At 53.4% G+C, this 19,091-nt stretch overlaps 1 protein-coding gene across 1 annotated transcript in view; it reads left to right on the forward strand.

Annotated features, from left to right (window-relative positions):
• Positions 1 to 1,672: 1,672 nt before the first annotated feature.
• The window catches only part of LRRC75A (leucine rich repeat containing 75A), a 94,026-nt gene continuing 76,607 nt past the window's right edge, over positions 1,673 to 19,091 (forward strand). The window contains exon 1 of the mRNA XM_050908991.1: positions 1,673 to 1,936. Coding sequence (XP_050764948.1) covers positions 1,673 to 1,936 — 264 coding nt within the window. The remainder of the gene's footprint in view (positions 1,937 to 19,091) is intronic.

Below are 19,091 nucleotides of genomic sequence, written 5' to 3' on the forward strand. Positions count from 1 at the left end.
TACCGCTGGGGCCTCGTCAGTTCAAAGTTTATTCCTCCCAGGCATTTCTCGAGCAACCCATCTCCTGCAGCAGGTGAGCGGTCCCTGTCTGGGAAGAGTTGTTCATCATGATCTTTATCCAAGAGCTTTAATCCGTGCCCTAAGCCCTGCCAGCGGAGTGCCTGGAAGATAAAGCGTGATTGAATATTGGATGGGGAGCTGCTGGAAGGAGCAGTGTGCGCAAGGGGCGGTTGCAAGGGCTGGGTGAGGTTGGGGGGGGGGGGGCTTTGGCTGGGGTAGGGGATGGCAGGGCACAAGCGGTGACTTCCAGATGCGCATTGGAGAGGCTGCTGACAGGGATGAAGGTAGAGGCCAGAAGGTGCAGGAGCAGCCACGGTTTGGCGTGGCACCCCAGCCAGAATCCCGCTGGGAGTCCCCCAGGATCACCCTGCCCGCAGCGGTCCCTGCCTGGTGCTTTATCCCGGAGACTGGCTCAGCGGAGCGCCCGGGGGGGACAGACAGAGCTGCGTGCGGGGGCCTGCCCAGCTCAGAGCACGTCCCTGCGGGGGACGGGCACGGCCAAGTGCCTGTAGGTCCCTTGGGGTGAGAACACAGTGGGGAAACCCCCCCCCCGTGCTCCTCCCCGGGAACCACCAGCGGGCATGCCCCACGCTGCCTCCAGCCGAGCCCCGCTGCCTCCCTCCCCCGGTGCAATCCCCCCTATACATGCCCGGTGCAGCTCCCCTCGATGCAACCCTTCTGATACAAGCCCCTTCCCCCCCCCCCCCCCCCCCCCTTCGATGCAACCCCCTGGTGCAATCCCCAACCCTGCGGGACTAGAGAAGGCGGCGGAGGAAGGAAGAGCCCCGTCCGGGTCCAGCTTCCTCCGCAAGCCCTGCCTCGGTGCACGGTGCCCGCCCCCGGCCCTCCCCCGGCTCTCCCCGTTGCATGCACCCCACAGCCGAGCGAGCCGAGCCGAGCCGCGCCGCCTCCCCGGGGAGCCCCCGCCGCCCCCGCCGCGCAACAGTTGCCCCCAAGTCGTAGCCGCCTCCCCCCCCTCCCCGGGGGAGCCCCCTCTGTACCGGGAGGAGGAGGAGGAGGCGAGGGCTGCCTGGAGGGGGGGACTCGGGGGCTGCGCGGAGCCGCCGCCGCCGCTTTGCAGCGCTGAGCACTGCCGCTCTCATCGCTCCGTTGCTGCCGCCGCCGCCGCTGCCGCCGCCCGGGGACCGGGAGAAGGAGCTCTTCGGATCCCGGTTTCTCGCCTCCCCGCAGCGATGGAGCGGGGCGGCGGGGCCGCGGCGCGGCTCCTCTCCGCCGGGTGCAGCCGTCTTCTTCTCCGTCTGCGGGAGCGGAGCAGCCCCGCCACCGGGCACCGGCCTCCCTGCTAGGCTTCCGGGGCCGCCGAGCCTCATCCCGCACCCCCTGAACCCCTTGTGCGCCCCCTGAACCCTTCGTGCATCCCCCCAACCCCTTGTGCATCCCTCTGTGCCTCCCCCCCAAACCCCTTGTGCATCCCCTCCACCCCCTTGTGCATCCCTAAACCCCTTCTGCATCCCCTCCAACCCCTTGTTTATCCCCCTGTGTACCCCCCAGCCCCCTTGTGCCCCCCCTCCGTGGCTTCCAGCCCCAAGCCCCCCCCCCCCCCCCCGCCTTGCATGCAGCCCCAGGGCTGCAGGAGCCGGGGCCACACACCATGGGCACCAAGCAGACCAAGGGCTGCCAGCCGGGCAGCGCTGGGGAGAGCCCCCCAGCCCACCACCGCAAGAAAGTACCCCCCAGGGAAAGGGGGGACTTCCTCGCTTCTCTCGTGGTGAAGTCCGGCGAGAAGTTTGGGAAGGGTGGTGGCAGCAGCTTGCCCCCTTACCACCGGCGGATTTGCATGATCCAGGACATGCTGGTGCTGGTGAAGCAGGGGAAGCAGGAGGAGGCCACCGAGCTGCTGAGGCACCTGCGGCAGGTGAGGATGGGCAGGTTTCTCCTGAGGGGCTGCCTGCTTGCGGTGGGGAAAAGGCTAGGAGCAAAACACATGCCGGTTTCGAAAGCCTGCTAGCAAAGAAGGGGGCACGCTCCGTTTTTTTTTTGCGGGTCTAGCTTTCGTGGCGTAATTTTGGGGAAGTGGCTGAGGAGCTGCAGGGTGGTCGTGGTGTTGGAGATGGGAAAATAACCCCGGGGAGGTGCTTTGCATTGTCTGCAGCGAGGAACCCTGCCGGGTGCATTTTTCTCCTTCCCTTCATTGCTTGCGCTGATAGCTCTGGGGTTTGCAGTATGCACAGCCCACTCAAGGAGGTTCCCACTCAACTTTCAAAAAGTTTGGTGTTTAAAGCAGATCTGTAAAAGCGCTGAGGCAATTTGAGCTAGCAGCTTTTGAGAATCAGCTCTTTTCTTCCCGGCTCAGAAATACCAAGAGTTGGCAGCTTTACTTTTTATCTTGTTCTTTTTGATGAACAATCACTTGGTGGAGTTTTGCTGGTGTTGACTGGGGCTTGTAGAAATGAGCGCTGCGAGAGCGGGGAATTAATTGTACGGAGCCCGAGACCTTTCCCCTTGAAAGTCTGTTTGAGCTGGGCATTAGCTGAGAAGCAATGCTACGGAAAGTTGCTGTGAGCAAACAGAAAGGCAGCTGAGGAGCACTGCTCTGTATCCAGCAAATTAGCATTTAACCTTTTCTACTGATAGATGGTGATAAAAAGACCGAAGTGCTGGGCATTTTCAAGGCTCTGGGGTACGCAGGGCTTTGAAAAACAGCAAGTTTTCCATGCAAACTGAAAACAGACCCATCTTCAAGCTCAGTTTTTCTCCCAAGGAGCCTGCAAGGCACCCAGCTGTTCGGCGTAACCAGTTCTACCACCTGGGGAAAAGTTGCTCAGATCTTTGCTGGGCATCGGGAGCTGCTTTCTTGCCCCATAGATCTGCTCAATGTCAGTCTGTCCACGTGAAAACACAGTTGGTCCAGAGTCTGATGGTTTTCTTCTTGGTTTTTGTGTTTGGGTTTTGCTTTTTGCATTTTTCTCCCCCATTTTCTGGTCCTGTTAACTTCTTAGCAAGCAGATATGTTGTTTGGGGCATGTCCCTGACCCCTTCAGCCCACCCAGAGACACACTTCCATTTACCCCATCAGCCAGGGTCCCTCTACCCAGCCAGTTTACGTGATTTAGGACCATCTTTGGAGCAGTCCAGCTGAGAAATCTGAAGTGTTTCATATGTGTTTGCGTTCCTTTATAGAAAGCTCTCGCGACTTACTCTCAACCTTGAGATAAGGTGCTTTTTCTGAGATGAACGTGCCCCCTCCCCGGGAGTTGGGGGTACAACTCTTTGGGACAATGACCTCTCCGTGCGTGATCTGTGCGGCCGCGTGGGTTGAGCAGGCGGCTGGGAAAACCCCGTGGGGCAGAAGTGGCCGTGAGCTGGGCAGCAGATCCGTGCCCAAATGTTGCACCCTCTCAGCCATGCCAAAGCTTTATCGTTGCAGCGGCAGCCCATTGGAGCTGGCAGAAAGGCAGATGCTAATTTTAGAAGGTGTTTCTATCAAACACCCCCCCAAAAAATAAATCGTGGTGCCTGTGAAGTACCGTGAGTCGCTCCCAAGTTCTCCCTGGCTTCAGATACTGTTTTTTCTCAGCGATGCTCTGACTGTCCTCTCCCTCCCCACGGGTTGGCCGTGCAGAGCGTGAGGGAGCTGGGACGTGTCACAACGGCTGCCCTAATGACAAATCTGACCGTGGGGGCATCCCGTCATCTGACTAGGGGGGAAATAAAGCTAGAAATTAATTTTAAAATGCTGGGGGAAGCAAGGAACTTGTTACAGTCAGATAAGTCTTTGTGAGTGAGTGTTTCTGAAGAGCTTGCTCTGATAAAATATATCTTAGAGTGTCAAAATAGGGAACACTTTGTCCTAGATACTGTAATAGACTCGAAGCACAGTTTTAATGAGATGGTATTATTCCTTGCCTTTGGGTAGCGAATGTGGGATGCCCCACTGAACAAATCCCGATTGCTGTGGTTTTCCACGGCTGGCTTTTGGGAGGTGGTGGTTTAGGGGTGCATTGGTGGCTGCAAGGGATGCTCGGTTTGCTCCCAAGGAGCTGGGACTGCGAGGCGGTGGGAGTCTTCGAGAGCTGAGCTCCTGCCACATCCCAGCCTGAAAGTGAGGATTTGGGGGGAAGGATGAGCTTCCCCCTGCAGAGAGGGATGGACGGGTGAGCCCGGTGGGGCAGAGACCTTTTCCCACGAGCCATTTATACAGTGTCCACCGCAGAGGGGCTGTGGCGTTGGTTGGTCCGTGTAGTTGCTAACATAACGTGCGATGCTGCTGCAAAACTGGGGTTTTCGAGCAAACCTAGTGACCTGGTACCCAGCTCTCAGTTGCGCTTGGACTTTCCATTTTTTGAAAATCCCAGCCATTTACGTCACTGGGAGCCTTTCCGCTGACTTCACCAAGCTTTGAAGCCAGCCCAGCGTGCTAGCGAGGGGGTAGGTGACAGCATCCCCGCATTTGGAGGTGCTCCATCCTTTTTTTGGAGCAGGATGAGCGTGTGGCCAGACCTGAGGCTGACCAGCTTTTCAGCTTTCCTTGACATACCGTCCTGCCCGACCCACCCACTGCAAGACGAGGTTTGGGGGAGCTTCTCCTCCCGCCTGTCAGGGCTCCCACAAAAGCTGTGTTTGATAATCAGCCAAAGGGCAGGGCAGCAAAACCATATTTTAAACGTCGTGCCAGAGCACGGGCAGGTCCTGCCCTTCCAGCCCCACCACTGGCACCAGTGTCCAGCGTGGCCTTTTGCCTTTCACCAAATTTATCCATCCTGCTCCCCGCCCCTGAAATGGGAGCGATGCTGTTTTCTTTACAGGCTCTTGTAAGGATTAATTAGTGTTTCCAAGAATGCTTGAAGGTTGCAAACAACTACAAAAGCACTAAGATACAAAGCAGACTTCTTTTTGTTTAAAAAGATTAAAAAATGTGAACAGCAGACAGACTTATTTGCTTCGAGACTGCTCCTCAGAGAGGTCAGAAGCGGTCTCCGGTGCGGAGGCAATTCGATCCCACTGCCTGCCCTCAAAATAACACTTATGTTATTATTGCATGCAGGAGCTGGCAGCGGCCATTCGAAAGGGTATGTGCTCCTTTGGCACAGCCAGCCTCATTTAACGACAGGTTCTTTAGCTAGAGATACCTGTTGCTCTTTTCTTCTGCTCTGGTAACGTTGTCAACTGCCTGGAGCCCAAACCGCACACTGCAAAATTAAAATCCCCTCTCAAAAAAGTGCTGTCCGCTGTCCTCTTTGGATGAGATGTGTTTTCCTGTAAGCCATCCTCGCCAATGCACTGCATAGGATGCTTTTGGCAGTTAAACACGTTGGAGGATAAGTGGAAATACACTGAAATACTTAACATTTTATTGAGGCCGGAGTTTGGGGTTGCAAGAAGCTTGCTAGTCACCTGGATGGAGCCGGTTGCCTTTCATGGAAGTAATTCTTGCGCTGAATAACTTTGAATCCAGTTTCTCTGCTATCAAGTGACTTCCTAGATTTACCTGTCAGCATCTTCTCTGCTTTCCCGCAAGGAGCTGCTGCAGGGCCTCACCCTAAGAGAGGGTAAAAACTGAATTAATTAAGGGTGTCCAGCACTTGGAGAAACCTGGGACCCTGCTCTCAGACCCTGCACCCCATCTGTGCCGGCTATCACGGGTGGGAGAATTGCAGCTCCTCTGTGCCGATGAATTGCTGTGCCTGATACCACCAGTTGCAGAATAGGATAGGCTTTAATATTATATAGTGTATAATTTTTTTTTTTTTTTACTTTTTTTTTAATGCGCTCTTGAGTTTCAGTGGTTAAAGCAGCCAAGCGCTGTCAGTATATTAAATTCTGGGAGTGTCTCCTGCTGGGGAGAGGATTTGTAAAACAAAGCATGTTTTCCTCCTCTCTGCTGCCAAATGGATCGTTTTCCCAAGTGAAATGGTGAAGCGCTTCCCAGCACATTACGTTTCACTTGAAGAATTTGCCATTGGTTATGGCTGGATGTGGAGTTTTTGCTGGGCTGTTGCTGCTGCTCTGGCGGAGCTGGGCTGGTGGGAGAGGGGAGGAGGAGGAGGCATCCGCCGGCTCTGGGCATCACCTGCACGGGGCAGGAGGTGTACAACAGTTCCAGGAATTAAAACAAAAAAAAAAAGAAAGGGAAAAAGAGGGCAAAGTATTTTAATAAAACCTCCGGGCGCTGAAGATGGCCAGAAGCCAAATGGCAAGGTCCAAGGTGCGGCAAAGCTGCACGACTTGTAAGGTGGCTTCTCTGCTCACACCAGCCTCGCCTGGGCGGTGGTGGGGTGTGAAGGGCAGGGGAGAGGGGTCAGGGCCCCAAATGGGGGCAAAGACACCGCGATGACTCTGATTTGCAAGAAGGGGCCGGGGGCAAACGTGCTCTGATGCCCACCGAGCCGTGCAGACCCTGCGCCCGCGGTGCAGGCAGCCGCCTCTTTGCAGTGGACAGCCTGCGATCCCCCGGGGTCTGTCCCCCAAATGTATCCCTGCCGTGGGTGCAGGCGTCCCCCTGCCCCGTCCGAGGCCGACCCCTGGGCTTTGCAGCCAGCGGGTGGGGGGAGCAGGGTGCGACCTGTCCTGACGTCCGGCCCACTGGGTCGGGATTATATGCCTGCTACTTTGGGGCAGCTGCCTGGTGCCATGGGGACTGCGTGGCGCAGGGATGCTTTATTAATTAAATTATGAATATCTTCATTGTAAGAGGGGGCTTGGCCAGGGGGACTAGTAAAAAAAACAAACCCCAAAAAAACGGCTAATGTAGAGACAGTTCACTTTGGGCTCCTGTGGCCGTCTCCCCGCTACACCAGAGCAAAGGGCTGCGTGATAAAATTAAAAAGCAATTCTTAGGGATAGTCCTTCTGCTTAATTAACATTGGTAAGTACATTAAATGGCAGGTGACTTACCCCAGTTGTCCCTGTGATTTATATCACACCAAGCTCCTCCACCCTGTCCCTAGTTTCTTCCCCCAGCGCTCGGGATTTTGCACTTTCCGGGGAGGCAGGAGCTGTTGGGGAGGGTTTGGTACAGGGCTGCGAAGGTGGCGAGCCACGGCCGATGGCTGGGGCAGCCTGTGAGGAAGCAGTGAGACATCAAAAGGCCGGCAACCTTCCCTGGGAGGGTAAGCACCGCTTCTGGAGCTCTCCAAGAGAGAAATGCAGATGTTTCCAAACCTACCTGGGAAGTCAGCTCTAGCATCTCGTGGGTGCTCGGAGATGCTGAGATGGGGAGGGGAAGGTTTACCTGCGTTCAGACCTGCTGGGCAGCGTTACACCCAGGCGGGCTTGAAAAGCAGTCACCTGTGAAGACGCAGTTTGGCCCCTTGGTGTAACTTTGTGCGCTCAGTAAAAGCTCCTGAAGCATTTCATGGCCCAGTATCAGCCTGGTCTGTGTGTTACACTTTGTGTGTTACACGATGTGCACCTTCACGGTACATGCTGTGGGTCAGGAGTGCTTTCAGGGTTATTTATTTCCCCAAACTACACTTAAGAGAGAGAGATACTGTTGTGTAGTAGATCCTGGTGGAGGTGCGTATGTTGTCAGGCGAGTTTGCGATGATTGCGGTGTCTCTAGCAGCTCATCAGGATGAAGGGGATGTTTCTTGGTGCCGCCTTGTCTCAGATTCAGACTTTTTCCCTGAAGGATGCTGGCCTCTGGCTTTGCACCAGCCTCGAAGCACGTGCTTCAGCCCTGCCGATGCCAAAACTGCTTAAACGTTCCTCCTCGGCCGTGTGGTTGGACGTGCTTGTGGACATCTAGAGCAGACCTTGGGGAGCGCTGTGGTCTGGTTGACATGATGCAGCTTGGCCGCAGCCTGCGGGTGCCTTGTAGCTGGACTGTGCCACTCTGTGCTTGCTCTTGGCCCCGTGCATACCAGCCGTGGGGCATCTTCCCCGTGGAGACCATCCTGTGGCCCCCCGGGGATGCTGGAAGACCTCAGCAGCATTGTTTCTGCCACACAAGCAAACGCCTGGTCCCTTCTGAGACCAGCCGATGCATCAGAGGTGACTGAGGCTGGAGTTTCTCAGCTCCTCGCAGCCTGCGAGCTGCCGGCAGGAGGGCAGGGATGAAGAGGTTTGCAGCGTCAGGCTTGTTTTTATGCGAGTGGGAGCCCCCGGCGACAGGGAGCAGGGGCCAAGGCCGGGTGCCCGCTCTGCCTGCAGCACCGGGCACCGCACGGTGGAAGTTGGGTAACCCAGCTTGCGAGCTCAGTGGGGTGGCTTTGGGATTAGCACTCGTTTCCTCTGGTTTGGGTTGCTGACGAAACCACCAGCGCTCCCCACAATTATTTTTAACCCTTCGGCTGCTGGAGGTGTTGACAGCAAATGACCGTGTCTGGCAGTGGTGGGGTGATTTCTGGCCCAAATGGGGTCTCTGGTCTCCTTGCTGTGCTCCCTAAACCTGCCCTGCTGCAAGCTGCTTTTTTGCAGCGTCCTTTCTCCGCTTGCTTCCCATCCTGGCTCCTTCTGCTCTTTTTTTCTTCCCCCATGGAATTTGCAGGTGGATGCGTCCCGGTGTCTGCTTGGCATCTGAGCAGTCTGGTTTTAATTAACTCCCTGGAAGGTGGCTGCTGCTGCTCCTCCTAAGGAAAATGTGTCTTTGGGGGATGCTGAGATGCAGGGAGGGAGGGGAAGGTCAGGCAGTGCCGGGGAAGGCAGAGGCGGTACGTGTTCGGCAGCGTGGGTTCAGTCCCTGGAGCCCCTGTGTGCAGCAGTGATGCTCACCCTGTCACTGGCATGGAGCAGAGCAGGTTTTCTCTTCTAGCAGGGATGTCCCCCCTGGGACTGGGGAATCACACACATAAGAAATCAGTGTTGCTAGTGGATGCATTAATGCAACGGACACAACGCACCCGGGCAGGCCCTGCTCGCTGCAGGCATGGCAGTGAGAGAGCCTGAGGAGGGGCGAGATCCGTGTTCATATATCCGCTTGCATCCGAGGAGCGCATCCTGGATGAGCTCCCTCCATGGCCGGCTTTCCAAGGGTCCCCAGCTCAGCTTTTCTGGAAGCGCTGCTGGCTCGGAGGGCTGCGTGCCCGGGGAGGTGGTGACTCCCACACGTGCCATAGCTCAGGATCCGGGAGGCGATGCAGCACGAGGCTGCCTCGTCTGAAAGAGTCAGAGATGAAACTGCTGGGTCAGACCTTGGTTTCCTTCCTCTGGACCTGCTGGGCTGGGCTGGGCTGAGTTAGGCTGGGCTGGGGCGGTGGGCAGCCGGCTGCTCCTGAACGGAGGAGGAGGAGGTCCTGCCTGTGCCCTCAATGGAGCCAGAAATCTCCAAGCTGGGAGAGGTTAATGGTTGCAGTTGGCAAGCCAGCCTCTATTCAGCACTTTATCTGTTTATATGATAGCAGGAATGTGTCTTCCCTCCCCCCCCCACGGCTGCTGCTGCTTTCACATCTGATGTGAAATGCAGGCAGCTCGGGGCTCCAGCCCTCAGACAGGCTGGCATGCACCTTTTTCTTTTCTTTTCCTTTTTATCTTGCTTCAAACTGGAAAACCTCTGTGTCTGAGGATGTCTTCTCTCTCTTGCCAGCGCGTGGGTGTGACGGCTGCGCGGGGAGAGACCTCCCTGCAGATCCCGGCGCTGGGACCTGCGCTGTGATGGTGTGCCTGGGTGTGCAGGGGGTCTCGGGGGACGGGGATACAGGGGGATGCACTTGAAATTCAGTATATTGTAGCTTCTTGATAGTTTTAGATCAATAATAATATTCCATGTGTTGGGGGGGTTGGTGACCGTGGCCTCCTCTTAGGTAAGGGAGGTGGTTATATATTAATATTAATTTCATTCTCGTACAAAGAGATACAGGATTTTTTTAGCATTTAACTTGGATTTTTTTAGCATTTAACTTCCTCTGCAGGTCCCAGCCAAAAGCCTAATGTGATTTAATGCATAATTCCCTTTCTCTCTTTTGTGTATCTCAGCCTCTTTCTCCTCCAAATTTTGGAGAAAAGACCAGCAAATGGGAAATTTAATCTTGCCTCTAAAAACAAAAGCAAATTGTCCTTTCCATTCCTCCCCAAGCAGAAGGTTTTAGGTCCAGTTACTCCTGGCTCTGACCTTGCTGCTTTGCGAGCAGGAGCTGCTTCGAGCTTTCTGGTTTTCTCAGGTCTTTTCAAGACTCTTTACCTCTCAGAGTTCCTGCCTTTCAAAGTCAGCGACGCTTTCTTTGTGCGAGGGTTTGAGCGCACGGCATCGCCAGCTCGAGGGAGAGCCTCGGACACGCACGGGAGCCGACGGAAGGGAGCTGCCTCCTTCCTCATGCCTTTGGGTATCTCAGTGGATATCTCATTCCTTAGGGCCTCTTTATATTATATCTTCCTAGAGGCCTGGCTCTCTTGCCGTTACAGAGCAGGACTCAGGTTTGATATCAGTGGAGGAATTTCTTTACGAGATGTCTCTGGGCTTTGTGCAGGTTCCAACAGCCTGTGCATCCTTGTTGGCCCACGGAGGGTTTCCCTGAGGTCTCCTATCCACAGGCAGTGGATCAGGCTGCTGTCTGCTGCTTTCGGTCCTTTCATGTCCCCTTTGCCTTTGAGGTTGGTTTCGGGGAAATAGCAGCAGCATTTCCACGGCTGCTTCACTGCAGACCTGCTCCTGCTTCCCGCTGGCGCTGCTCCGCCTGCCCGTCCCTGCGAGGTTTTGCAACGCTTGTGGGTGTGCTCACAGAGGGCAGGGGATTGCATTCTTGTGTTGCACAAGAGATTATTTCTAAGGCACTGGCCCTAAACTTCTAATAGTAATTGAGTTGAAATGAACGTAAATTAATTAAAGAAGAGCCCAACCAACCAGCCTGCACTCTGAGCAGGACCCTCAGGTGCAGGGGATGGGGCTGTGTGTTTGTTTGGAGGATGGGGAAGCGTGTGCTGGGTTTCTTGGCTCCTTGCTTTACGTTTAGCTGCAGAAGAAGAATGCTAGCTGGGAAAGCAAAAGTATGCCAGGTTAGAAAAGGTAAGCCACCAGCGTGGGCCATAGGGTGCAGAGCAGCTCGGCCGAGCTGGGGGGGACGGGGCAAGTGCTGGCCCCTGCCTTCACCCAGCCCCGGGGGATGCTGTGGCACCCACCAGGGATGGGACTTCCAGCTACGTGGGCGGTGAAGCACCATTTTCTAAACCTCAGCATGCAAAACATGCCAAGGCGAGTGAGTGCCGCCTGTCCCTTCCTCCCCCTCCGAAGCATGATGAGCTCGGAAAACATGATACTAAAAATCAACAATAATACCTTTAGTGGTTCTTGTATATTCATCTCGCTCAGGCAGCAATCTTCTTTGTGCAAAGGCAGAGATTCCCTGTGTTTGCGTGACCGAAGGGCACGGGGCTTTAAGCAAATCTGTGCCTGGGAGTCCCTGGTCCCGTGGCCAGGTACCACGCTAGGAAATGCTCCCAGAGCTGACTCGTCCTCTGTCGCTGAGGATGCTTAAACTGAGCCCACTTGGGGGATGGCTGGGAGCTGGCGAGCAATTAATTACTATCTCGTTCTGCAGAGCTGTTCCTTCGCCCCCATCCTCCCCAAGGCCAGGCAGATCTTTTTGGCACAACAATTAAATCCCAGCAGGGGAAAGCAAAATCTGCTGAGGAAGGAGAGCAGACGTGCCCTCAGCCTTTTGCAGTCTATGATGGGAAATGGTTATTTTAGCCGGAGATGCGCTGAGAGTTTTTGCTGGGACACCTCTGTCCCCATTCCCACACTGCCTGTGGAGCCGGTCCCACGGAGCACGGTGCTTGTGGTGGGGACCGGCACCATCTCTCTGACCATGATTTGGGGCACCCCCACCTCCAGTGGGAAGTGGAAAGCAGGAGGTTGGGGGAGTCCCGTGAGATAGCAAGTGTCGGGGTGAGAGCCTCAGGTCGCACCTGAGGGGTTCAAACCCCAAAAGGTAAAAGAGTACATTGGGGCAGAGCCCCAACTCCCGTGCATGAGGGATGCATTGTACCTGCCGCAGTGTCTACCGTGGATTTTGCTTGTGTTGAATAAGCCCCAGGCCCTGGTCCAGCCCGCGCTCACCAAAATCAGGGTAGCGAAGCACAAATCTCTGCAGAAGCAGGACTCAGACCTGTCCAAACAGCCCATCCTTGACGGTCCCTTCTCTGAAGGTCCCTGTTGACCCATGGCGGCACGTAGACAGAGCTAGCAAAGCTTTGGTTCATTCTGGCGTTCCTTCGTGTATTTCCATACATACCATCTATTTGGATACAGCTCTCTGCGCTCCAGGATTGGAAGAAGAAGGGCTTTGGGGGAAATCTTGCTCCCGATGGCTGCTGTGGGCTTCCTGGGCGATGGCGGAAAGTGTGAAGCAATTTGGGATGCGGGTGTGAATGACCTACATCCATGGCGCTGACCGCGGCCAAAATCAGCAAGGAGGGAATCTTGATTTAAGCAGCATTTTTTTTGTGGGTAGGATTTTTTTTTTTTTGGTCATTCTGTAAGAAAGAGGATGTTTTCCTGTTTGGTTGTAAAAAGCTGCTTCTGCTTGGTGTAATCGGATACTTCCTTTTCTGAGCAAGGAGCCTGGTGGATCTGGGGGCGTTTATTTAGGCAGCTGCTCGGCTGGGTGATTAATTTTGTATGTTTTTATTCTGGTGGGAAATGGTGAATTTTGGGTTTACACGATTGATTGATTTTTTTGTATTTCTGACCCAAGTTACGTAGATGAAAACAAGAGTTTAAAATGCAAAAAACTAGTATTTTAATGTTATTTGATCAGTTGATAAACTCAAAATATGCTGGATATGTACAGCAGACAAAGTAAATGTCTCAAAACACGTTTTACGTGTAAAACTAGTTGATTCATTAACTAGAGTATTAATTGTACATAATTAATTACACTTCTGGTCACCATAATTAGCGATCTTGGCCTCTGAGGTTGCGGTTTTACTTGCAGATTGGAAAACATGCATTTCTCCATTGTACCCCTGATTAGTTCATTGACTTGTGGAAGTTAGGTGTTGAGCTGGACTAGGTGAATTAACTGAAATGCAGATGTTTTCTTTGTCCTTGTGAGAGAGCCAGGCTCCCCCAAGAGCTGTGTTTGTGCTTCAGTCTTTTCTGGTTGTGTTTTCATCAGCGATTTTCCTTAAAACTTTGGCAGCCGGCGTGTCCTGCTTGCCTAGGCTAACATAAGCTGTTTAATATTAAAGCATGACCATAGGTTGCCATCACCTGAAATTGCTTGTTTGAAGTGAATGTTTTAAAGTAAATGTATTTAATGTTTAAAGCTATTTTAAATAGCAGTATTAATTGAATTTTAATGTCATTGAATTGAATCCTTGTGCAACCCATTCCTTAATTCTTCCTTAGCAAGGCTGGGCATTTACTAATCTCTTTGCTGAGCCCAACGCCTTTACCATTGGGTTTCTCGGAAGAGACTGAGCGATCTGGGAGGATCCCACCCCTGTAGCTGCCGTACCTCACTTACCCCCAGTTTGGAGGCACCTGCCAAGGTGGATCCTCAGCGGAGCATCCAAATTCCCTGGTGCCAGACAGGGGAGTTACTATGAAAGTCTTCAAGAAAGATTTTACTTTCCAAGCTTCTTCCCTCTGAGCCAAGTACCAAATACCAGATCCCAACCCAGAACAGCCTCCGCTCTCCCTAATGGTTAAAAATCTTATGCTGGAAATAAAAACACACAAGCATGAGGTAAAACATGGGAAAGACTGAATTTCTTCCCTTAACCCCCAAAACCTTCTGACTTGCCTTCAATGATATATTCCTGTAAGATAGGGGCAAGGTTCCCAGTTCCCCATGGTGTAAATTGCAGCGCTGATTGAGTCTTGGGGTGGGAAGATGGAAGGCTTTTGAAGCACCCTGCGAAAAGTGGAGTTAATTTGCCCCAGCTGATGGTCTCATCCATTACCTTCCCAATCAGCATCCCATTTTTCTGAGGGTGTTTTGAGAGGAAACCCTCATCTCGGCAATTCCCTTCCTTGGGCTGCCTGGCAGCCTCTCATACAGCAGACAAAATCAATATATTATTATGTGTGCCATTACCAACCTGTCAGGCTGTATAATGGGAATTACAGACTGCCTGCCTGGCGAGCGGGGCGGAGGGCTGCGATTTATGCAGCCGGTCTGAACAGCGGGCTGCGCTTGATAGCTTTGGAGGGGAATTAAGAGCGTTCAGCGTGGCCCTGTTTATTGCAGGTCTGGAGCCGTGCCTGCTGCCCTCGCCTCCTGTTCTCGCCATCGCTGAGCGTGAGGCTGTGCTTTTCATTCTCTCTTCAGATTAGAAAGGTAGCTCTTAACTAAATACCTAAGTGCCCTTAAAAACACAGCATCACCAGCGTGGGTGATGCAAACAGGCTCCTTCCACACCTCTGTGGCGTTACTTGCGGCAGGGCTGCGATGTCCATGTTACAGTGGGCTTGGGAAAGACCCCGACCCAAGTGAGCACTTGATGGACCTAGGTGAAAGCCCTATTTCTGCCCAAAACGTGAGGCGGCGGTGTGTCGAATGCGCCCCAGCCGGTGCTGCTGGGGACTCTGTGTTTGGTAAGTTCCTTCGTGTCTCAGTTTCCCCGTGGGTAAAGGAGGAGGGTACTCTGGAACCGCATCCATTGGGGTGCCCGGGGACTCGCATTAGGGAAAGCTCCTCTTCCCTGGGACTTGCTAGTGCAAGCACGCTCTAAGTATTCAGCTGAGTTATTTCACTGATTTGGCTTAAGCAGGGGAAAAAGGTGACTTTGAACTGTATGTGCACAACATCTGCTTTCTGACATCTCCTTTTTGAGTATAAAAATCCAGTCCTTTCCATGGGTGAATGCCAGAAGAGGCATTTCTTCTCTCTTGCCTTGTTGCTTTAGGACGAGGGTGTCAGCAGCTCTGAGAGCTGCTAGGACTCAGGGTTGTCCTGGCTTTTAGGATGCGTGTATCTCTGTAAACCCCCTGGGTGTGTGTGCAGCGTCCAGCACAGCAGGTCCCTGCTCCCACATGGGGACCGGCTGCTGTAACTGTACCACGAGTTGACTTTCCAGTACATGGCACTGGTCATTAAGTGGATAGCCTGAAGTGCAAAAAAGAAACAGCATTGGTGCTCTTTCTGAGCTCCTGCATGCTCTCCATGCACGGCTTGGGGCTGGTTGGTCTTCCCTCTGTGTTCCTCCCCACCCTGTTGCTGTCCAGAGAAGGAGGGTGGAGAATTTGGCACGGCGTGGGTGACAGGGTCAGCCTGTCTACACCAGCGCAAGATTTGGCTCCAGTGAACCTCTCCATCCCTGTTCAAACAGATGTAAAGCAGTCCTCTGATGAGATTAACTCCCTGAAACGTGGTAAGAAATCTCTGCTTGGGGTGCTTTCATCTCTTGCCCATCAGCTGCTATTCTCCACCAACTTAAAGAAAATAAATAAGCTAAACTCCTCTCCTGCAAGCCATTTTTAGAAAATTCTCTTTTTAGTGTTGCCGCATCATGTAAATCGACTGTGTTTTCTAGAAGGACTCATGTTTGCTTATGTGCCCTCCCTTTGGAGGAGACAGTGCTGGAGGAAAAATATGGAAGCCTGAAATAATCCCAAAGGCGGGAATAAAGTGCCGTTCCTGCAGGTTTAGGTCATTTCACAGTGTTGCCTCTGTTGAATGCAGAAGGACGAGAATGACATCTTGCTGCTGAGCATCACGTGCAAAGTCCTGGTGGGACCCAGCGCTGACCAAGCTCCATCTCTGGATACTTCATCTCTGACTGACCCATCCACGAGGCAGCGGGATGCCGCAGGGCTGATTTGGAGCTCGGGGTTGTGCTGCTAATTAAACAGAATGAGTTGCACAAAGCAAAAGAAAGAGTTGGGAGAAGGAAAAGTTGGTTTTGTGGTTGGGTTTTGGAGTAGAACCTGGGGGTTACGAGCTTCTGCTCTGTGTGTGTGTGTGCGCAATGCACACGTGGAGGCGTGCTTTTTTGGCCTGACCCGGCTTTTACTGTTACGGCAGCTAAATGCGGAACGGAGGTGGCCATATGGAGGGAGCAAGCAGCAGCAGCGGCTTGCAGTAGGACCGTGGTGCCTGGGGAGAGACGTGGCTTCACTGCCTGATGCTGGTGGGCTGTGCTCAGCCCTGAGCAGAGGTCGGGAGAAAGCCCTCGGCAAGCCAAAAGGGGCTGGTTTGTGTGTGAGATCAGCTTGGCCAAAAGGGTTTGCAAGGGCTGAGTGCTAATGGGTGAAGAGCAAAGGTGTGTCGCGTTTGGGAAGCGGGCAGATCGGGTCTCGTGGCTCCCCTCTTGCAGCAGCTAGGCACCTTGCAGTCTTTGCCTTCATCACCCCTCCAAAACCCACGTAATGGGGGAAAGCATGTCTCCTACTCATTTTGCAGAAGGAATGGAAGGGCAGAAAGGCTGAGCATCCCCTGGTAAAGGGGAAGGGGAGCGTCCACTGGAGCAGGGAAGTCCCAGGAACAGGGACGGCAGTGCCCGGAGGTGGCAGAGCCATGATGAGGGCTCAGGGCGGCTGCTCTTTATCTCTTTCTGAACGTGCGTGTCGGGAAAGATAAGCAGAAAAAAAGGAAAGCGGTAACACAAATTGAGTCTGCTTGTCAGCCTGCTGGCCCTCAGAAGCAGGTTCTTCCACCCTTTTCTACTTGTCAGTGGTGGTTTTGGATCAGCCTGTGGCATCTTCAGAGAGAAACAAGGTTTTTTTCTTCTTGTTTAATGCCTTGCAAAAGGAGTCTTTCCTTCAAGCATGATTCCCTGGCATTTCTTGGGGAGGAAGAGGGTCCCAAGACTCATTTGGTGTTCCTCTGTGTTAAATGCCACCCCAGCCCAATGCGAACACTGTGGTTTACCCACATCTCTTGTGTGTGAGGCTGTGGGTGTCTGGTTCACCACGGGCCAGTTGTGTCTACACTTGGAAACCAGCCCAATGACTGTATTAGTCGCGTCTCAATGCTGTCTTGATATTGAAATCAGCTGTTTCATGGCCAGCTGAGGAATTTCAGCCTAGGGTTGTGGATATCTCGGTGGGACCGTAGCAGGGAAGGGAAAGCTCGGCTCGCCGACGGATGGGGCTGTGCAATGAGCTCATCCTGGCTTTGCTCTTGCTCAGCTCATCGTCTTGCATCAGGTTTCAGCAATTATTCAGCCCTGCGGTTGTATCTGGAAAACGATATTAAGAAGTTGGTCCTGCGTCGTGAAGGCTTCTAGGGTTCTTCTTTCTCTGCTGTTAACTTCAGGAGAAACTGGTGGTCAAAAATATTAGTGTTGGCTATTTTGAAGTTGGAAATTAAATGTTCCTGGCTTGTAATGCCGGAGCTGTGGTGGGAGTTTCAAGCCAAAGACTTTGTTCTAGCACCTGTGGCAATATTCTCTGGCCATAGCATTTCATGAGGTCTAGATTAGTTTTCCCAGGAAGGCTCAGCCACCCGCGGAGAAGGACAAGGGTTTAGCAGGGTACTGTTACCGCCGGCATTTCAGGCCTCTGCTTCTGGCTGGGAACGCTTCCTGGGGTGGTGTCACATTGTAAGGAAATAGGGAAACAGCCCAGGGCATGGAGACAGAAGCTTTTCTTGGTGGGTGCTTTGCTGATGTCCCTCCAAGGTTTGTGTAAGGGGAGGTTTTGGCTGTCCCTGCAGACTACATGAGCAGAACTCATAGGCAAGTTTCCCAGGCACAAAAACCGCTCCAGAAATTGGCTGCTTGTAGTGAACAAGCAAAACCCAGCGTGAGCCATGGGGACACCTGCCCCAGAGGCTGGTGTGTGTTGGACCCCACTGGAGTCGACGGCAGTGTTGGGGGTCAACAGCCAGGTTTGGGGGGTGAAATTCGAAAGGATGCCGGGAATTGCTGGAGGAGGAAGGATCTGCAGTAGGATAAATGAAGGAAAAGCCAACAGCATGTACTGATAACAACCTAAAGCTATGAGGGCTGCGATGGATGGGCTGATCTGACTTGCCAGCCATGTGCTGAAGGGAGAGATCAGCCCATGCTTGTGCTGGATCACTGGTGGAGGATGTGGTTTCTCCAGCGTGGTGCCTGAAGATGCCAGTGTGCAGCTGACAGCCTGGACCTCGCAGGGCTGGAGGTGACAAGAGCCGGCCCATTGGATGACCTGTGCCTTCATGCTGGATGTACAGGCTACAGGTCTTGGGCAACTGATCAGCCATTTGGAGCTGGGGTGGCTGCTCTAGTTCAGGAGATGCAGCTGAAGGGTTTATCTAGGGCCCAGTTGGAGAGAAAGCCTGGAAAGATGTGGTTGAAATAACACTTCTGCTTAGTGCCTATGCACTTCAAGGAGACCTCAACACTCGAGTCCGGTTCAGTGTGGTTTTGGGGGCTTTGCCAGGTTGGGACAAGGTAGGGGGGAAGGCTGGGTAGGCAACGTGTTAACTGAAAAACTGCTTTGCTTCTCTGTGGATGAAGACTGCAGAGTGTTAAGATGAAGGACCGGAGGGTTGTCATGACCAGCTGACATGTTGGATGCTACAAGCCCTCATCCCAGAACCATTCCGTGGAGGTTTATGTCAGCATCTTCGTTGGAAGCGCAGGCTCTTCTTTCTGAAAGAAAACCAGTGCCAAAAATCACAGAGTGAAGCACCAGCTGTCCTTTCATCCTTTCGTCCCTCACTGTCGCGCTCCAAGAAGGAAACCTGTGGAGCCTGTTGGGCACCTCCATCCCTCAGTGGAAACTCCTGCTTTGGCTGGTTCCAGACTGGATATCTAATGGTTGAGTCAGCGATGCCTGTTCTGTGCAAACAATGACTCTGCTGGTGCAAAGGCTCTACCTGCCTAATGAGGGAACCCGTTTGTGTGGAGCTGGGTGTTGGGAGATGCAGATCGGCCCCAGGTGAAGGAGGAGGAGGCATGGTGCTGTGGACCTCACTCAGTGTGGAGTGACACAGCTCACTGCCGGCACCACTTTCTTCTTGCATCTTGGTCTCTCTGACCGTGCTAAACTTGTGAGAACCGACTGTGCAAGTCCAGGCTTTTATCCTCAGTGCCAGGGCACGGAGCTCAGCCGTGCTCCCATGGGTTTGAAAACATGGAATAGGAGCTGACACAAGAATCGCGATCTCCAGTGTAAACCTCTTCTAGAGCTGCCTCCTGACTTGTTACTGGGACTGACTGGCAGTCCTTTTGATCCTCGTCTCAGACCCCAACAGTGGAGG

The sequence above is a fragment of the Gymnogyps californianus genome, chromosome 20 (genome assembly GCF_018139145.2).
Source record: "Gymnogyps californianus isolate 813 chromosome 20, ASM1813914v2, whole genome shotgun sequence".
NCBI lineage: Eukaryota > Metazoa > Chordata > Aves > Accipitriformes > Cathartidae > Gymnogyps > Gymnogyps californianus.